The 15,076-nt window shown below is 41.5% G+C and overlaps 1 protein-coding gene across 3 annotated transcripts in view; it reads right to left on the bottom strand.

Annotated features, from left to right (window-relative positions):
• Positions 1-15,076, bottom strand: part of dlg4a (discs, large homolog 4a) — a gene marked incomplete at its 5' end in the record, with an annotated part of 163,128 nt that overhangs the window by 73,712 nt on the left and 74,340 nt on the right. For all 3 annotated transcript variants that reach the window (XM_084115411.1, XM_084115410.1, XM_084115409.1), the window contains one exon: positions 10,405-10,566. In XM_084115411.1, the coding sequence (XP_083971537.1) occupies positions 10,405-10,566 (162 nt within the window). The remainder of the gene's footprint in view (positions 1-10,404; positions 10,567-15,076) is intronic.

The following is a 15,076-nucleotide window of genomic DNA, read 5'->3' on the forward strand; positions in this document are numbered from 1 at the left end:
TGTGAATTTATAGGATATTCTTGATCTCAAATGCACTTTCCACCCTGTTAGTCTGTTGTAATATCTCTTTGACTAATAAAAAAATTGTTGGTTACACTTTATTTTAAGGTGTCATTGTTACAGTGTAATTATATGAAGAGTTCAGATACAAAAGCCTCTAAGTGCCATCTGAAATTTTCTTCTAGAATGATCATTTTTATAAAGCTTGTATATTTAAGTTAAATAATTTCACTTAAATGACAATTAATAGGTGATTTGCATTGACATTTAAGTGAAATTATTGAACTTAAATATACGAGCTTGATAAAAAATGATCATTCTAGAAGAAAATTTCAGATGGCACTTAGGGGCTTTTGCATCTGAACTCTTCATATGCAGGTTACAACGTGTTTTAAGTTTCTCCTCATCATGCAAGCGAATGTTATCACTTCGAGAGAGAAAAAAATAAAAGTATTCACAGATGATTATATATCAAATATAATGCTGTATGAACCATTTATGTTAAATTTGGTCTTAAAAATCTACAGAGAGGTTTGGAAATTTGAGTCTGGAAAAGTATGGAATTTTGGAACCCTGTTCTGAAAGTGCCAGCGCTGTTCTATGCCGTACCAGCAGGTGGCGATGTTGCTCAGTTTTGAGTGATTAAACCGCTTCAGGTATTGCTTCCCCGCATGATAAATCCTTTACATGTATGAAATGTTGTGGTTTCCAAAAATAAACTCTGAAGATAACAGCTCTCCACAGGCAGATGAAAATCTCACATTATTACACATTCCCTGAAGCTTCGGGATGATGGCTCACTCCTTCTGAACCCCTCGAGATTCATCCCTGACCCAAATCCATCCTGAGAGCTCAATGATTGAAAGATTCCCAAAGGAATGCGTCTCATTTTCTCCAATTTCCTACTCCTTTATTCACAGATGCATAACTACTGTCAAACACTCCAGAGGTGTGCTGAAGTTCAACAATAAAAATGTTACTAATTAAACCAAACTTTAGAAATTTTATTGGATACATCTCTGATCAATCAGAATACCTCATTCTAACTGGTCAAAAGCAGGATTGCTCTGTTAAATATTTTATATAAGTGACCATTAAAAGTGACCAGACTTCAAGACTGTGCTAGTTTCCAATCTCGTATACTCTTCACTTGTTCTAACATTATAAAATCATCTGAACTCGAATATTTTGTCCATTTATTTAATAATTAGGTGTGTATTTAAGTAATAAGTGAGACTATGTACAGTCAGCCAGTCATAATTGCAAAATAACCCCTGATGACGGAGTGACTGCACATTACAGTCTCCTATAATACGGTATGGCTGAATTCTTGCTTCTGATTGGTGGACACTCATTGATTACAACAGCACAGCTATTGCATTATGACTGCATTACATGTCAACTAACTCACATTAGAGTATTAGTAGACTGTTCGGGATCGGGTTAGTAGAATAAGTTGATGTGTACTTGTCTTGCAAAATTACTGAGGTCGCATTTACACTGCAGGTCTTGATGCCCAATTCCTATTTGTTGACTCTATACCATTGTTTTGACATTCTTCTTTTAAAAGTGACCCATATCTGATATCTGCATTTACACTATACACTTGGCGAAACAACCCAAGGTAGACGCACTGACCCGGAAACGCTTAGGCCGAAAAGGAAGTAAAAACTGCTTGATTTGCAACGGGCGCAGACGAAACGATAATACATGCTTTTGCTTTCCAGACCATCTTTAAAGGTCAGTAAAACATTGGGTTAAGCATTCGTCCTCCATTGAGACATTGAGAAGAGTCATGTGATCACGGTTGGTGTCCACCTAAATTCGTCTCTTTTTCAATGATGTGATTCGCATTGACAGAGGAATATCTCATCTGTCCGCTTACATGGCAGACACACATAACCAATTCATATCCGATTTATTTCCACATATGAATGAGGCCTGAAACTGATCTGAGAATATCAGAATCCATGCGCTTTTTTCCTGCTTATATGTTCATGGGTCATATCCGATCTGTGTCAGGAAAAACGGGAATTGGTTCACATGAAGCATGCAATGTAAATGTGGCCTAATAGTCAGTAGAAAGTCTGTTGTCGGACCTTCAAAATAAAGTGTAGTTGGTAGAAAGTCTAAAGTGGACCAATGAAATAAATGATCAGTTTTAAAATTCTTATTTAATAGTTCAACAGAGTCCATAGTAAATTTTTTCCCATTTGAACCCAAATATATGCATTTTAAAAAGCAGCCAATATAAGACAGTTCTGTTCCATAACTAATAGAAATACTAATCAAAATTTAAAGGTTACTCCCAATGTTTTTTGTAAAAGGATGCGCTATTCCAAAAGAAAATGAGCATAATTATATTAAAATGTAAATTCTAAGGCATTTGCTATGTATTTTTATGCTTCTTATTTTTATGCTTTGTGTGACATGAAGATTTGATGTAGATTGTAGACTTTTGCTTCTTGACATCAAAATTTTTTTTGTACGTACCTGTACAAATGTTTTAGTGAAAAACACTCTGCGGAAAACATGACTTGGTTATTTTTAGATTGTATTTTAGTTCGTACATGTAACATCTGGAATCTACTTGGTAGTGATGCTTCTCTGATTTTAAAATTATCGCAGAGAAAATGAATCAATATCGAGCCACATACTAAATATCATCACAAGGCTGAAAAAACATCTGGTAACAATTTTGTATCCATATTAATATTAACATTTTTGTTTTAGAAATAATATCTATCTTGGTCTTTGTATGCGTTTCCTTTCACTAACAGAAAAAAAACAAAAGGTATCTTTTTTAGCAACCTCATCCAGCCTCACTGTATCATATTCAAATCAATGTGTTATGAAGCTTTTTGAGGAGGAACATAATTATTTTTCTTCTCTGAACTGGTTGAATAATAACAGGAATAGCATAAGGAGGCATGCAGGAGATCTGATGTGTCATATGACCACATGACAGTGATTCGTACTGTGTGTGTGTGTGTGTGTGTGTGTGTGTGTGTGTGTGTGTGTGTGTGTGTGTGTAATGCAAAGTAAACAGCATGTATCACATAAATATACAGCTAGGACATAAGGAAAAATAAATGTACTGTACATCTTACATAGGATCATAACATCCCATATCAAGATTATACTACGTAACACAAAAATTAAAAAAATGCTTACAAATCCCTGCCTTCATTAATAACTACACTCACTGCCTTAGATATTTGTTTAAATACAAAAGAGTAGTGATGTACAAATGCACGGATTGAGCTGCATCAATTATAGAATTTAATAATTACTATAATTATATTATAATTATTATAATACATACAATTACATTTGGTCTTCAGAATGTTTTGAAAATACGTACACTTTCCATGTTGAATTGTACAGTTTAGTAAGCATTCAAAATCAAATATTTTTTGTACAAAAGGTTGTACCCATAATAATGAGCACCGATAATGATCATGATAATTTTGATTTGTTTGTAATGCACTGATACTGGTGGTGATATTATTAAAGTTCTACAGTAATGTTAACCAAGGGATGTATGTGGAAGTTTGCGTGTTGTGTTTCACAGGCATGTTTCACATGAAGACAGATGGTACTACTGAGAGACAGAGAGAGAGAGAGAGAGAGAGAGAGAGAGAGAGAGAGAGAGAGAGAGAGAGAGAGAGAGAGAGAGAGAGAGAGAGAGAGAGAAGAGAGAGACACACAGAGAGATAGGAGGAGTGGTTTGGTTTCTGACCTTCATATATCCAGCCAAACGCCCTTGACACACAGAACACAAGAATGTAAATGAGCTTCATGCTAAAGTGATCTGACACAAATCATATTAGCCAACTGCTAAGATGCATAAATAAGAACATATGTTACACATGTTTGTATGTTTCACTCTAATAGTGGATTACTGTTCATCATCTGGCGTGGATACTAATATGATTGAGTTAAAAATGGTGGCTAGTGTCCCTAATGCATGGTAAATTATTTACAAGGTCATTCTTAATGTCATAAGTATATTGTGTGTCAGTGTTTTGGGAAATGTGTTGTTTTCTGCCCCATTTCTTCAATCTCTCTGTAAGCATCACTAATCTCTCACATATATTTGCATACACAAAAAAAAAAAGAAAAGATTCTCACATGAATACTTTCACTGAAAAATTAAAATCTGTTATTATTCATGTCAACTGAAACAGGCTTTTCATTGTCTGTGGAACACAGGTGTCACGTATGGGTTCAGGAGGACAGAAGAATCAAGTTCCAACACGACGTTTAATGATAAATATCCACATGGTAGGCAAACAGGCAGGGTAACACACACATGGTAACACACAGGGTAACAGAATGAATGTGAGGGACCAACTTATATAGCAAACACAAATTAGGATGATTAATAGAACACAGCTGACACATATGAACTAATAATGAGGAGCGGGAAAACTGAACAAAGGAACACATGCTACAAACTAAAAGTTCATGATAATGAAACTAACTGAACATATGTGACATATCATATATGTGAACATATGTGACATATCGCCCCCCTTCAGCAAGGTGGCAGAACAGAGGGAGGGCCGGAGGGGGCTTTGGAGGAAGACGAGGTGAAGGTGAAGGGATGGTGAGAGGCAGACAACACAAAAGGATGGTGAGGGCCGGACGACGATCCCCTGACGGCGATGATGGTGGTTGGCCGATGGCACAGACCCAGAGCTCCCCAGTGCCGACAGCCCACGGCGGAGTCGAAGGAGGGAGGAGCCAAGATGTTGTTTTGGTGGCTGACGGCATCTGGGGAACGACCGATGTCGACGAGGCCAATGGATCCCTAGGCGCAGATCAAGAGCCGATGGCGCTGAGCGGAGTCGCAGGTTCTGGAGGCCAGAGCACCCGAGGACTGGGGCGATGATGGTGTGACCTAGGACAGAGGCGTACCCAAGGACAGAGGGCGTACCCACGGACAGAGGCGTACCCAAGGACAGAGGCGTACCCACGGACAGAGGCGTACCCACGGACAGAGGGCGTACCCACGGACAGAGGCGTACCCACGGACAGAGGCGTACCCGAGGACAGAGGCGTACCCACGGACAGAGGGCGTACCCACGGACAGAGGGCGTACCCACGGACAGAGGCGTACCCACGGACAGAGGCGTACCCACGGACAGAGGGCGTACCCACGGACAGAGGCGTACCCACGGACAGAGGCGTACCCACGGACAGAGGCGTACCCACGGACAGAGGGCGTACCCACGGACAGAGGCGTACCCACGGACAGAGGCGTACCCACGGACAGAGGGCGTACCCACGGACAGAGGCGTACCCACGGACAGAGGCGTACCCACGGACAGAGGCGTACCCAAGGACAGAGGCGTACCCACGGACAGAGGGCGTACCCACGGACAGAGGCGTACCCACGGACAGAGGCGTACCCAAGGACAGAGGCGTACCCACGGACAGAGGGCGTACCCACGGACAGAGGCGTACCCACGGACAGAGGCGTACCCGAGGACAGAGGGCGTACCCGAGGACAGAGGCGTACCCACGGACAGAGGCGTACCCACGGACAGAGGCGTACCCAAGGACAGAAGGCGTACCCGAGGCGTACCCACGGACAGAGGCGTACCCAAGGACAGAAGGCGTACCCGAGGCGTACCCACGGACAGAGGCGTACCCAAGGACAGAGGCGTACCAAAGGACAGAGACGTACCCAAGGACAGAGGCGTACCCACGGACAGAGGCGTACCCAAGGACAGAGGCGTACCCACGGACAGAGGCGTACCCAAGGACAGAGGCGTACCCACAGACAGAGGCGTACCCAAGGACAGAGGCGTACCCACGGACAGAGGCGTACCCAAGGACAGAGGCGTACCCACGGACAGAGGCGTACCCAAGGACAGAGGCGTACCCAAGAACAGAGGGCGTATCCAAGGACAGAGGCATACCCAAGGACAGAGGCGTACCCAAGGACAGAGGCGTACCCAAGGACAGAGGCGTACCCAAGGACAGAGGCGTACCCAAGGACAGAGGCGTACCCAAGGACAGAGGCGTACCCAAGGACAGAGGCGTACCCAAGGACAGAGGCGTACCCAAGGACAGAGGCGTACCCAAGGACAGAGGCGTACACAAGGACAGAGGCATACCCAAGGACAGAGGCGTACCCAAGGACAGAGGCGTACCCAAGGACAGAGGGCGTACCCAAGGACAGAGGCATACCCAAGGACAGAGGCGTACCCAAGGACAGAGGCGTACCCAAGGACAGAGGCGTACCCAAGGACAGAGGCGTACCCAAGGACAGAGGCGTACCCAAGGACAGAGGCGTACCCAAGGACAGAGGCGTACCCAAGGACAGAGGCGTACACAAGGACAGAGGCGTAGCCAAGGACAGAGGCGTACCCAAGGACAGAGGCGTACACAAGGACAGAGGCGTACCCGACGGGAGGGAGGAACCCGCTGCAGCCGAAGTGGTGGAGAGTCAGAGTGTAGCGGACGGCCCGAAAGTCTGTGCCGAAGGCAGTGTGACGATAGACCATGGGGGAGCCGGTGGGACTAGGGAACCCGGAAGAGCCACTAGGCTGAGGGTCTCTGGTGAAGCCGAACGTGGGAGGAGCCAGGGCGGAGCCGACAGGTCGTGACGGAGGGAAGAGGGCGAACACAGGATCCTCTGAGACAGGCGCTACTAGTGATTGCATGACCTGCGGCTCGACGTCCGGGCAGGGCATCCCAGAGACGGCGCAGGGCTGCAGACATCTAGTAGCGATGGGGCTGGAGGACTGACTGAGCATTGTGGTGACGGAGAGAGGAGACTTGCTAAAGCCACAGTCACAATGACACAGTCTATGCAGGTTAATGAAAACAAAAGCTCCCAGTCCAAACACAGTGGTTCTTCCGAACAAACTAGTAGAATATTGTCCAGACAATTCTCATGGTGCACAAAGGATTCAGGTACCGGGTGGGAACCAACAAGTCTCCATAAAGATCCATCAGCCAGTCCTCACCTTCCGTTTCCTCGAACCCTGGTGTCGTGGGCTCACACCCCTGGTCAGATTCACACGGAGACTACACTACCGGGGCGATGGCAAGCTCTGGCCTCTTATCCTCGGGCTCTGGCTCATTCGTCGAAGTGGGTGGTTTTGCTCAATCTGCGGGGGGCTCTCGTGACTTCTCCACGGTCGTCTGGGTCGAAGCTCTGGGTCTGGCTGGGTCCTGAATCAGGACATGATGCTCTCCAGACACCGAATGACGGTCTCCCTCCAGTCCAGCCCTGTGGTGTCTGGGAGGTCGATATGCTGGTGGAACGTTGCCCCGATCCGGAATAGGGTCTTTAGGGTCTCATCATCTAGGGAACTGGTGATGGCCAAACAAAGAAAATCCTTGACAAAAGAAAAAAGGTATGGCTCTCCTGAGTCAGGATGACGAACTTAGCCCGTTCGTCCATTTTGGGCGGTCCGATCTTCTGTCGCGTATGGGTTCAGGAAGACAGAAGAATCAAGTTCCAACACGACGTTTAATGATAAATATCCACAAGGAAAGCAAACAGGCAGGGTAACGGTGATCTGACAGAGAATGAATGAGGGACCAACTTATATAGCAAACACAAATTAGGATGATTAATAGAACACAGCTGACACACATATTAACTAATAATGAGGAGCGGGAAAACTGAAGAAAGGAACACATGATGAACATGAAAACAACCTAAAAGTCCATGATAATGAAACTAACGCTCGCGGGTGAAAACGTAAAAATGTTTTATCAGATGTTCCTTTCGTTTAGACGGCGACAGCGTTTTTGGAGCTTAAAAACGCAAAAAAGTGAAACCACCCTCCAGAGTGGAAATCTTAAAAACGCTCCACCGTCGCGTTGCCATCTAAAGGGTAAAAACGCAAAAGTCTGCTAGACATATCTGTATATTTTGCCTGGCAGGACTCCCAGTCCATGCCCCGTTGTGCTTTGTGGCTTTGTAATTTGTTGTTTGGAGCAATAACTCCACCTCCTCGTCTGTCAGCTTTTTTGTCAGCTTTTGCTGTTCGCTTCGCCATGTTGTGTTTTGATTTCGCGCTACTAGGGAGAGAAGTAGAAGGAAGGTTGTACGCAGGCGCGGACTTGGTGTTGTTGTGTGGCAGTGCTTCACATTGCCACCTAGCCGCCTGGAGTGCATACTACATAGAATTTCACACACTTGCGTCACCATATGCACGCAGATTTCCCCCCATAACGCTCGTCTAAACGCAGAATAAAAAGTGATAATGCAACACCACTTTTGCGTTTTCTCTTCAGATCGTTTCCGTGTAAACATAGATGAACTGAACATAATGTGACAAAAGGGAGATATTTCGCAGTGTTTTTGTATTTTTTTCAAAAGAAATTAACACTATTATTCAGCAAGGATTCATTAAAATGTTCAAAAGTGTTTCTATTTCAAAATTTCTGTTTCAAATAAATGTTATTCTTTTGAACTTTCTATTTAATCAAATAATCCTGAAAAAAATGTATCACCGTTTCCACAAAATATGAAGCAGCTCAACTGTTTTCAGCGATACAAGCAATAAAAATATCTCTTAAACAGCAAATCAGCATATTAGAATGATTTGTGGTGGAAATTCAGCTTTGCATCACAGGAATATCTTAAAAATATTAGTAGTGTAGTTGTGTAGGTATTGAATCACTGGGAAACACAACAACTAACCTGTGTCTCTGTATTTAAAAGTATGTCACACATAAGACTGACAATACTAGCATACTCCTTACTGCCTATTGTGCAGTATTATAAATGATAAAAAAACAAATGTACAATCTGGGTCTTCTGGGTCTTCCATGCATACAGAACATATTGTATAAATACTGAAAAATTTAACAAATTAATTGTGTATGTGAGTCTGTGTAGAGAAAGTATGCGAAATGTGTGTGTGTGTGTGTGTGTGTGTGTGCGTGTGTGTGAGTATGTGTGTGTGAGTGCGTGCATGCGTGTGCGTGTGTGCGTGTGCGTGTGTGTGTGTCATACAAAGTGAACAGCATGTACCACATAAATATAGATTCAGCTAGGAGTGTTTGGACGGGTCTGATCAGCCTACACACAGCAGAGGTGTGCAGAACTGACACACACAACATGACTCACACACACACACACAGAAACACACACCCACTGAAGCCAAGGGAAATGGGGAAACCATGCAGGGAATGAACATAGAGGTCAGACGGAGAGACAGTAAGACACACAGAGAGAGAGGAGAGTATAAATAGTAGAGACGAGGCACTGAGAAATATAGTGCAGTAGACCAGGGCATGAGAGCATGGAAACACACACACAAACGAATCGATTATGTGGATAAAAATTGGATAACATGAACATTTTCTCAAAGACAATGAGAACAGAGATAATACACACACACACACACACACACACACACACACACACACACACACACACCCACACTGCATAGAGGAGAACTGCAGATAACCTAGAGTGAATATGTATTTTGACATCTCTTAACGTCACAATTGTTTCTAGAAATCAAATGGAGAGCATACAAGCCTCTGGCTTTTGCTGCAACTGTACTCAAGTGTACAAATACCAAATATGATTGAAATATGATGTATTTGCCCAAGACCAAGTTATCTGAGCTATGTTATCCACATTCATTTTCAGTGTCGTTATTGTTAAACGCCTTTTTATTTTTGTTAACAAAGCTGTAGTACAAAAAAATGACTAAAATTAAAACTAAAATAAGAATAAAGGTTAAGTAGAAATGAGCCATTGCACCGAATGGGTGACATTTCTGTCTCCAGGACATTATATGTATAAAATTGCATGAAAATGAACTCTAAAATACATTTTATTAAATATATTTATTTTTATTTTTTTTAAACTACAAAAGCACATTACAAAAATACTCAAACTTAAACTGAAAATATAAAATCAACGCTAATTTAAAATATTCATAATTAAAAGTGTATAAATAATACTACAATAATAGTGGTACATTCTTATTGTTTTTTAACAACTGGCTGCATCTAAAGCAATAGGAGAAACGTCTAGAAAGTTACACTTCAATAAAACACATATTTGTATGCAGGTCTATGGAATGTCCCCATAAAAAACGGAAACCTGTGTGTGTGTGTGTTTGTGTGTGTGTGTGTTTGTGTGTGTGTGTGTGTGTGTGTAAACCCTACAAAGATGGCAATTTCCGAAATTTTGGGGGGACATTTTATGGAAAACAGCTTATAAATCATACTAAGTGGTGTTTTTTGAAAATGTAAAAAGTTTTCAGTGATGGGATTGGGTAGATATAAAATATAAAATAATTTTGTCTGTGGAATGTCCCCATTAAACATGGAAACCAAACATGTGTGTGTATGTCTGTGTGTGTAAATGTGAGTGTGTGTAGATGTATGCGTGCATTCGTGTGATATCCGTACCTTTATTGGTGAGATGTGTGTGTGTGGGGCGTAACTGTGCATGGAGTCCATGGCCGCCAGGTTCTTATCGCTCATGTGAAGCATCTCGGCGCTCTTGCTGTGAGCCAGGTGGGCGGGGCTGTGCTCCAGGGGCGGAGTCTCTTCATCCTGATACCGGTATTTCTACAGCAACAACAAGAGAGAAAACAAACTCAAAACTCATTCTGAAGCTCTGCATTGTGTCGGGTTATTAAGTCACCAAAATTAAAGGCCGTATAGGAAAAGTGATAAGTAATATTCTCTAATATTACTGATTTAATTGCACTGAAACTATCAAATGAGAACAACATTTGAAATTATTATTATTGAACTGAATTTAATCATAATTGAACTAAACTGAGCTGAATAATGACACTTTTTTTATTCTGCTTCACAGCTGAATTTATAACACTGTTATTTTCCTGTTTATTACTGTAATGTGAAGCTGCTTTGCAACTATCTTTATTGTATAAAGCACTATATAAATAAATAAATAAATGTGAAAAACCTATTTCTACAAACTCAAACAAATGAATATGTATTTGGCACAAGACGTGCCCCTAAAGCAAGTTGCCAGGGTAAACCCATTCATCTGTTTATCTTTCTCTCATCTGATAAATTAAAGATCAGAAGACTTCCTACAGTTAAAGCTCACAAACGTTTCAAACATTACAACACTTATTTCCACTAGTGCTAAAAAAATTATCAAGCTTCATGACAAAGTCAAAAACATAAAGCTGTAAAAGACTAAATATGAAGGATTCATGCCACATGTTGATGAACCACAATGATGAGCCACAAAGGCAAATACATTTTTTCCTTGATCTTTTGACATATCAGAGGTCATTGTGCTATACAAATGCACTGTAAGTTCAAGAACTCAAAACTAACTGTTACAATGATATATGTGTGTCAGACCAGGTGTGGTTGAATTGAGAATCCGGTGTATATGACGTCATTGAGATGCGCAAGCACGCAAAGTAAAGTGAAAGCACTGAGAAGCGTGCGGTTGTGAGATTCTTTATTTGTAGGAAATAAGAGTGATTGACAGAGTGGATCAAGTATATAACACTAACATTGTTAGTCTAAACACATAGGCCGCTGTCGGTAGCCTAAAAGAGGCCTAGAAATAGGGTTTCGTTCCGACAAACGGGGCACTACTTTTTCTTTTGCTCAATATGTTCAACGTTAATAAAAGGTATCCAAGCAAAAAGTTCTCCACGCATTTTCCTGCAGTTAATGAGAAACGTGTAATTTATTGGCGCACTATATTGACTGCGTATTGAGACATATAAAACTGTTGAGCTAGATTTTCAGCCAATCAGCATTGAAAATGTAAGTAGGTCAGAGCCGAAATCAAGCCAATATCACTACGCACATGTAAACATAGAGGAGGACGTAAACAGCGCATCTTCATTTGATAGCGGCGATCAAGCTCGATTAACACCCGTAAAGTGTATTCTTCATGCCGGAAAAGATGGTGGGAAAGGTCCGCAGCCCTTTACTGAAGTCCGATGGGAAAAAAAAATCAAGCAATGTGCGTAGGAATGGCTCAAAACGTCGGACACTACAGAGCTAACGTTAGCTATTGCTAATAAACATGTTGCCCTCCTGGACAAACCGGTCTCTGATGTCCCAACAACTACGGGTTTCACCAGGCCTGCTATCGGCGTTTTATAGACAAAAAAACGCTTGACTTGTGTGTATGTGTGTGATGGGTAGGTTTAGGCGTCGGGTTAGTGTGTGTTTGTCATAGTGATATTGGCTTGATTTCGGCTCTGACCTACTTACATTTTCGATGCTGATTGGTTGAAAATCTAGCTCAACAGTTTTATATGTCTCAATACGCAGTCAATATAGTGTGCCAATAAATTACACGTTTCTCATTAACTGCAGGAAAATGCGTGGAGAACTTTTTGCTTGGATACCTTTTATTAACGTTGAACATATTGAGCAAAAGAAAAAGTAGTGCCCCGTTTGTCGGAACGAAACTGAACGATACAGCTCACGTACAGCGGCCTAACAGCTTTTATTGAGACCGGGCTGCCAAAAACCACTCGTTTTCTACTTCCGGGTTTATAGTGATGAAACATCAGCACAGACGTAAATCAACACCTACTTCTTCATCATCACCTTTTTGGCCCGTCCACTGGCGCTTCAGTGATGTGATCAAGTGATATGGACAGATAAAACAGTATCACTGGACTAAAAATAACATTAGCTTCCAAAGGCTGTTTATTTTCAACTATGTGAATGTCTCAGTAGAGCATTATTTGTTTGTTTGGTTCATTTCATCATGGATGCTTTGGTAAACCAGTCACAATCCAACACAGGCTTTGCAAACACTGACAGTAATGCCACAAACTGTCTTAAATCTACTGACTAATCTGCGATCAGTGATTATTGATATGTAAGGACTCGTATAGTCAGATGTTCTTTGTTTCAAAATCTTTTTTGCTGTTTATGCGTCAGTAAGCCAGTGACTAAACAGTAAACTTCACACTGATCCTCTTCAAGCCCTTCTGTGGTTAAAATCAAGCTTTTAATGTTGTTTATATGTCTATGTGGTGTTTTTAATATGCTTTAAGACAAATCATGTGTAAATTCATAAGTCGACACCATTGCTGAGTATTTTCTCCTTAAAACTGCAGTGAACCAAAGACAGTCTCAAAAACACGCTTTGAAATCGCTGGTGTTTCTGACGTCACAAACTACCTTGTAACCAATCAGATCAACGTGTGATCGTCAACCAGTGGATCTCTGAGCTGAGTGAGTGAGTGGAGGATAATAATCAATGAGGCTGTCTATACTGCACAATGAATCTCTTATTTATATTGTGTTTGAACTGTTAGTTATGATGCAAGCATTTGTGAGAGATTTGCGCTGAACTGGCACGACCGTGATCAGCTACAATGCTCAGCACTGCAATGGGAGTAGATTGAAATACAGTATAAACTTAAAATCATAACTTTTCAAAATTAGTTAACTGGGCAGCAGCTGTAATAGTAAAAAGGTAAAAGTTTCAAATCAGTTCAAATCAGTATTTTAAATGCAAAGATGGGTGTAACCCCTCCTTTCTGAGAGTCTGCTCTGCTCTGATTGGTCAGATGCCCAAGTCTGTTGTGATTGGTCGCGTGTCGGAAACGCTCATTACGATATCTGAATTTCAGCTCCGGATCTTCCTCAGCTTTTGATACACAGTGATAAGAACAGTAACGATGGCATCAGTTTTACCGTATCAATTCCAGCTTTGGAAGTTAATCAAAGTGGATTTGCTTTGGCAGCAGAAAGCAGCGTCTTCTCAACATGAACAACACAAACCAAACTCTTACAGTCTCAGCTACAACTACAGTGTTTGAGGGGCAAAGTAGACGTTGTTCACTGGCAGCCATTGAAGACAGACCATAGGCTGGCATATGCAAATGTGTTACAAACCCATGTATGTTCATGCAGGACGTAATTACTGACGACTCGTTTCAGGCCGTTCAGAATCACTTCTTTCTTTTAGGAGACAAAAACTGCATTTATCTGAACTTTGATCTTTGAAATTTTGCAGACCTTGGCTTTTACATTTACAAACAGCGATATTACACACTACATGAAAGATAATATCCGAAAAAGAATAAGAGGGGCACTTTAAACGAAGCACGCCCCTTAAAACACAGTGCTCAAATCAGAAGGCTAAAATTACAAGAGTAGAAAATGGCCGTTTATTTCCAAATTATGACAGTTTTTGGTGTAAAAATCTGGTAACATTTTATTTTGATGGTTCCTTTTGAACATTCAGGTGACTATAGCTAACTTTGCAACTACATGTCAACTTATTCTAACCCTAACCCTACTAGTCTACTAATACTCTACTACGTAATACTCTGAGAGTTAGTAGACATGCAGGTGCAACGTTACTCATTGTCAACAGAATGTGTTAAAGGGACCATCAAAATAAAGTGAAACCAAAATCCTTCAAACATTAAAGGTGCACACAGATTTGGAGATTTTATTCTTTTCCCTTTCAAGTAGACAGGAGCTGTATCTGCATTACAACAGTTGTCCGGATGTGCTGCCAAGATGGCCACCAATTGAACTGACTTTGTGTCAAGATCAGACAGAAGCCATCCTTCAATCTCACCAGAAATGAGAAAAGAAGGGAGAAAGTGGGGGTTGAGGGGAGGGAACAGTCAGCAAGATCACATTACAATGAGCCAGCAACACCACAATGACTGAGAGAAGGCAGGAACTGACTAGTGCAAACAAGCAAATGTAAAGATAAAATGAACATAGAATATAAAACAGAATTAAACAGAAGTTTTCAGGGAATCAACCAACAAATAGTTTTACTTAGAGCGGTCTCTGAATTTAAGCTGTGATAAGAGTATAAATATATAAAAAAAGTTTACACTGTATGTACTGTAACTTCAGTCATCAACTCATCTTAATCCTGTCTGTTATTCACCAATGTTGGTTGTGCTTCCCAGTATTTCCGGTTGTTCAGAGTCTTTTATAATGAGACAGTATCGGCTCCTGACCATAAATGTAGGTAGGGCAGATTCTGGTTTAGCGCTAGTTTATGATAAACATTTTGCAAGCTTTATATTCTAATCGCTGAACACATGCAGAAACACTTTTGGCAGAGGTCTAACGTTCTTGCGTTGTT

This window comes from Abramis brama (genome assembly GCF_963993115.1).
Source record: "Abramis brama genome assembly, chromosome: 5".
Taxonomy (NCBI): Eukaryota; Metazoa; Chordata; class Actinopteri; order Cypriniformes; family Leuciscidae; genus Abramis; species Abramis brama.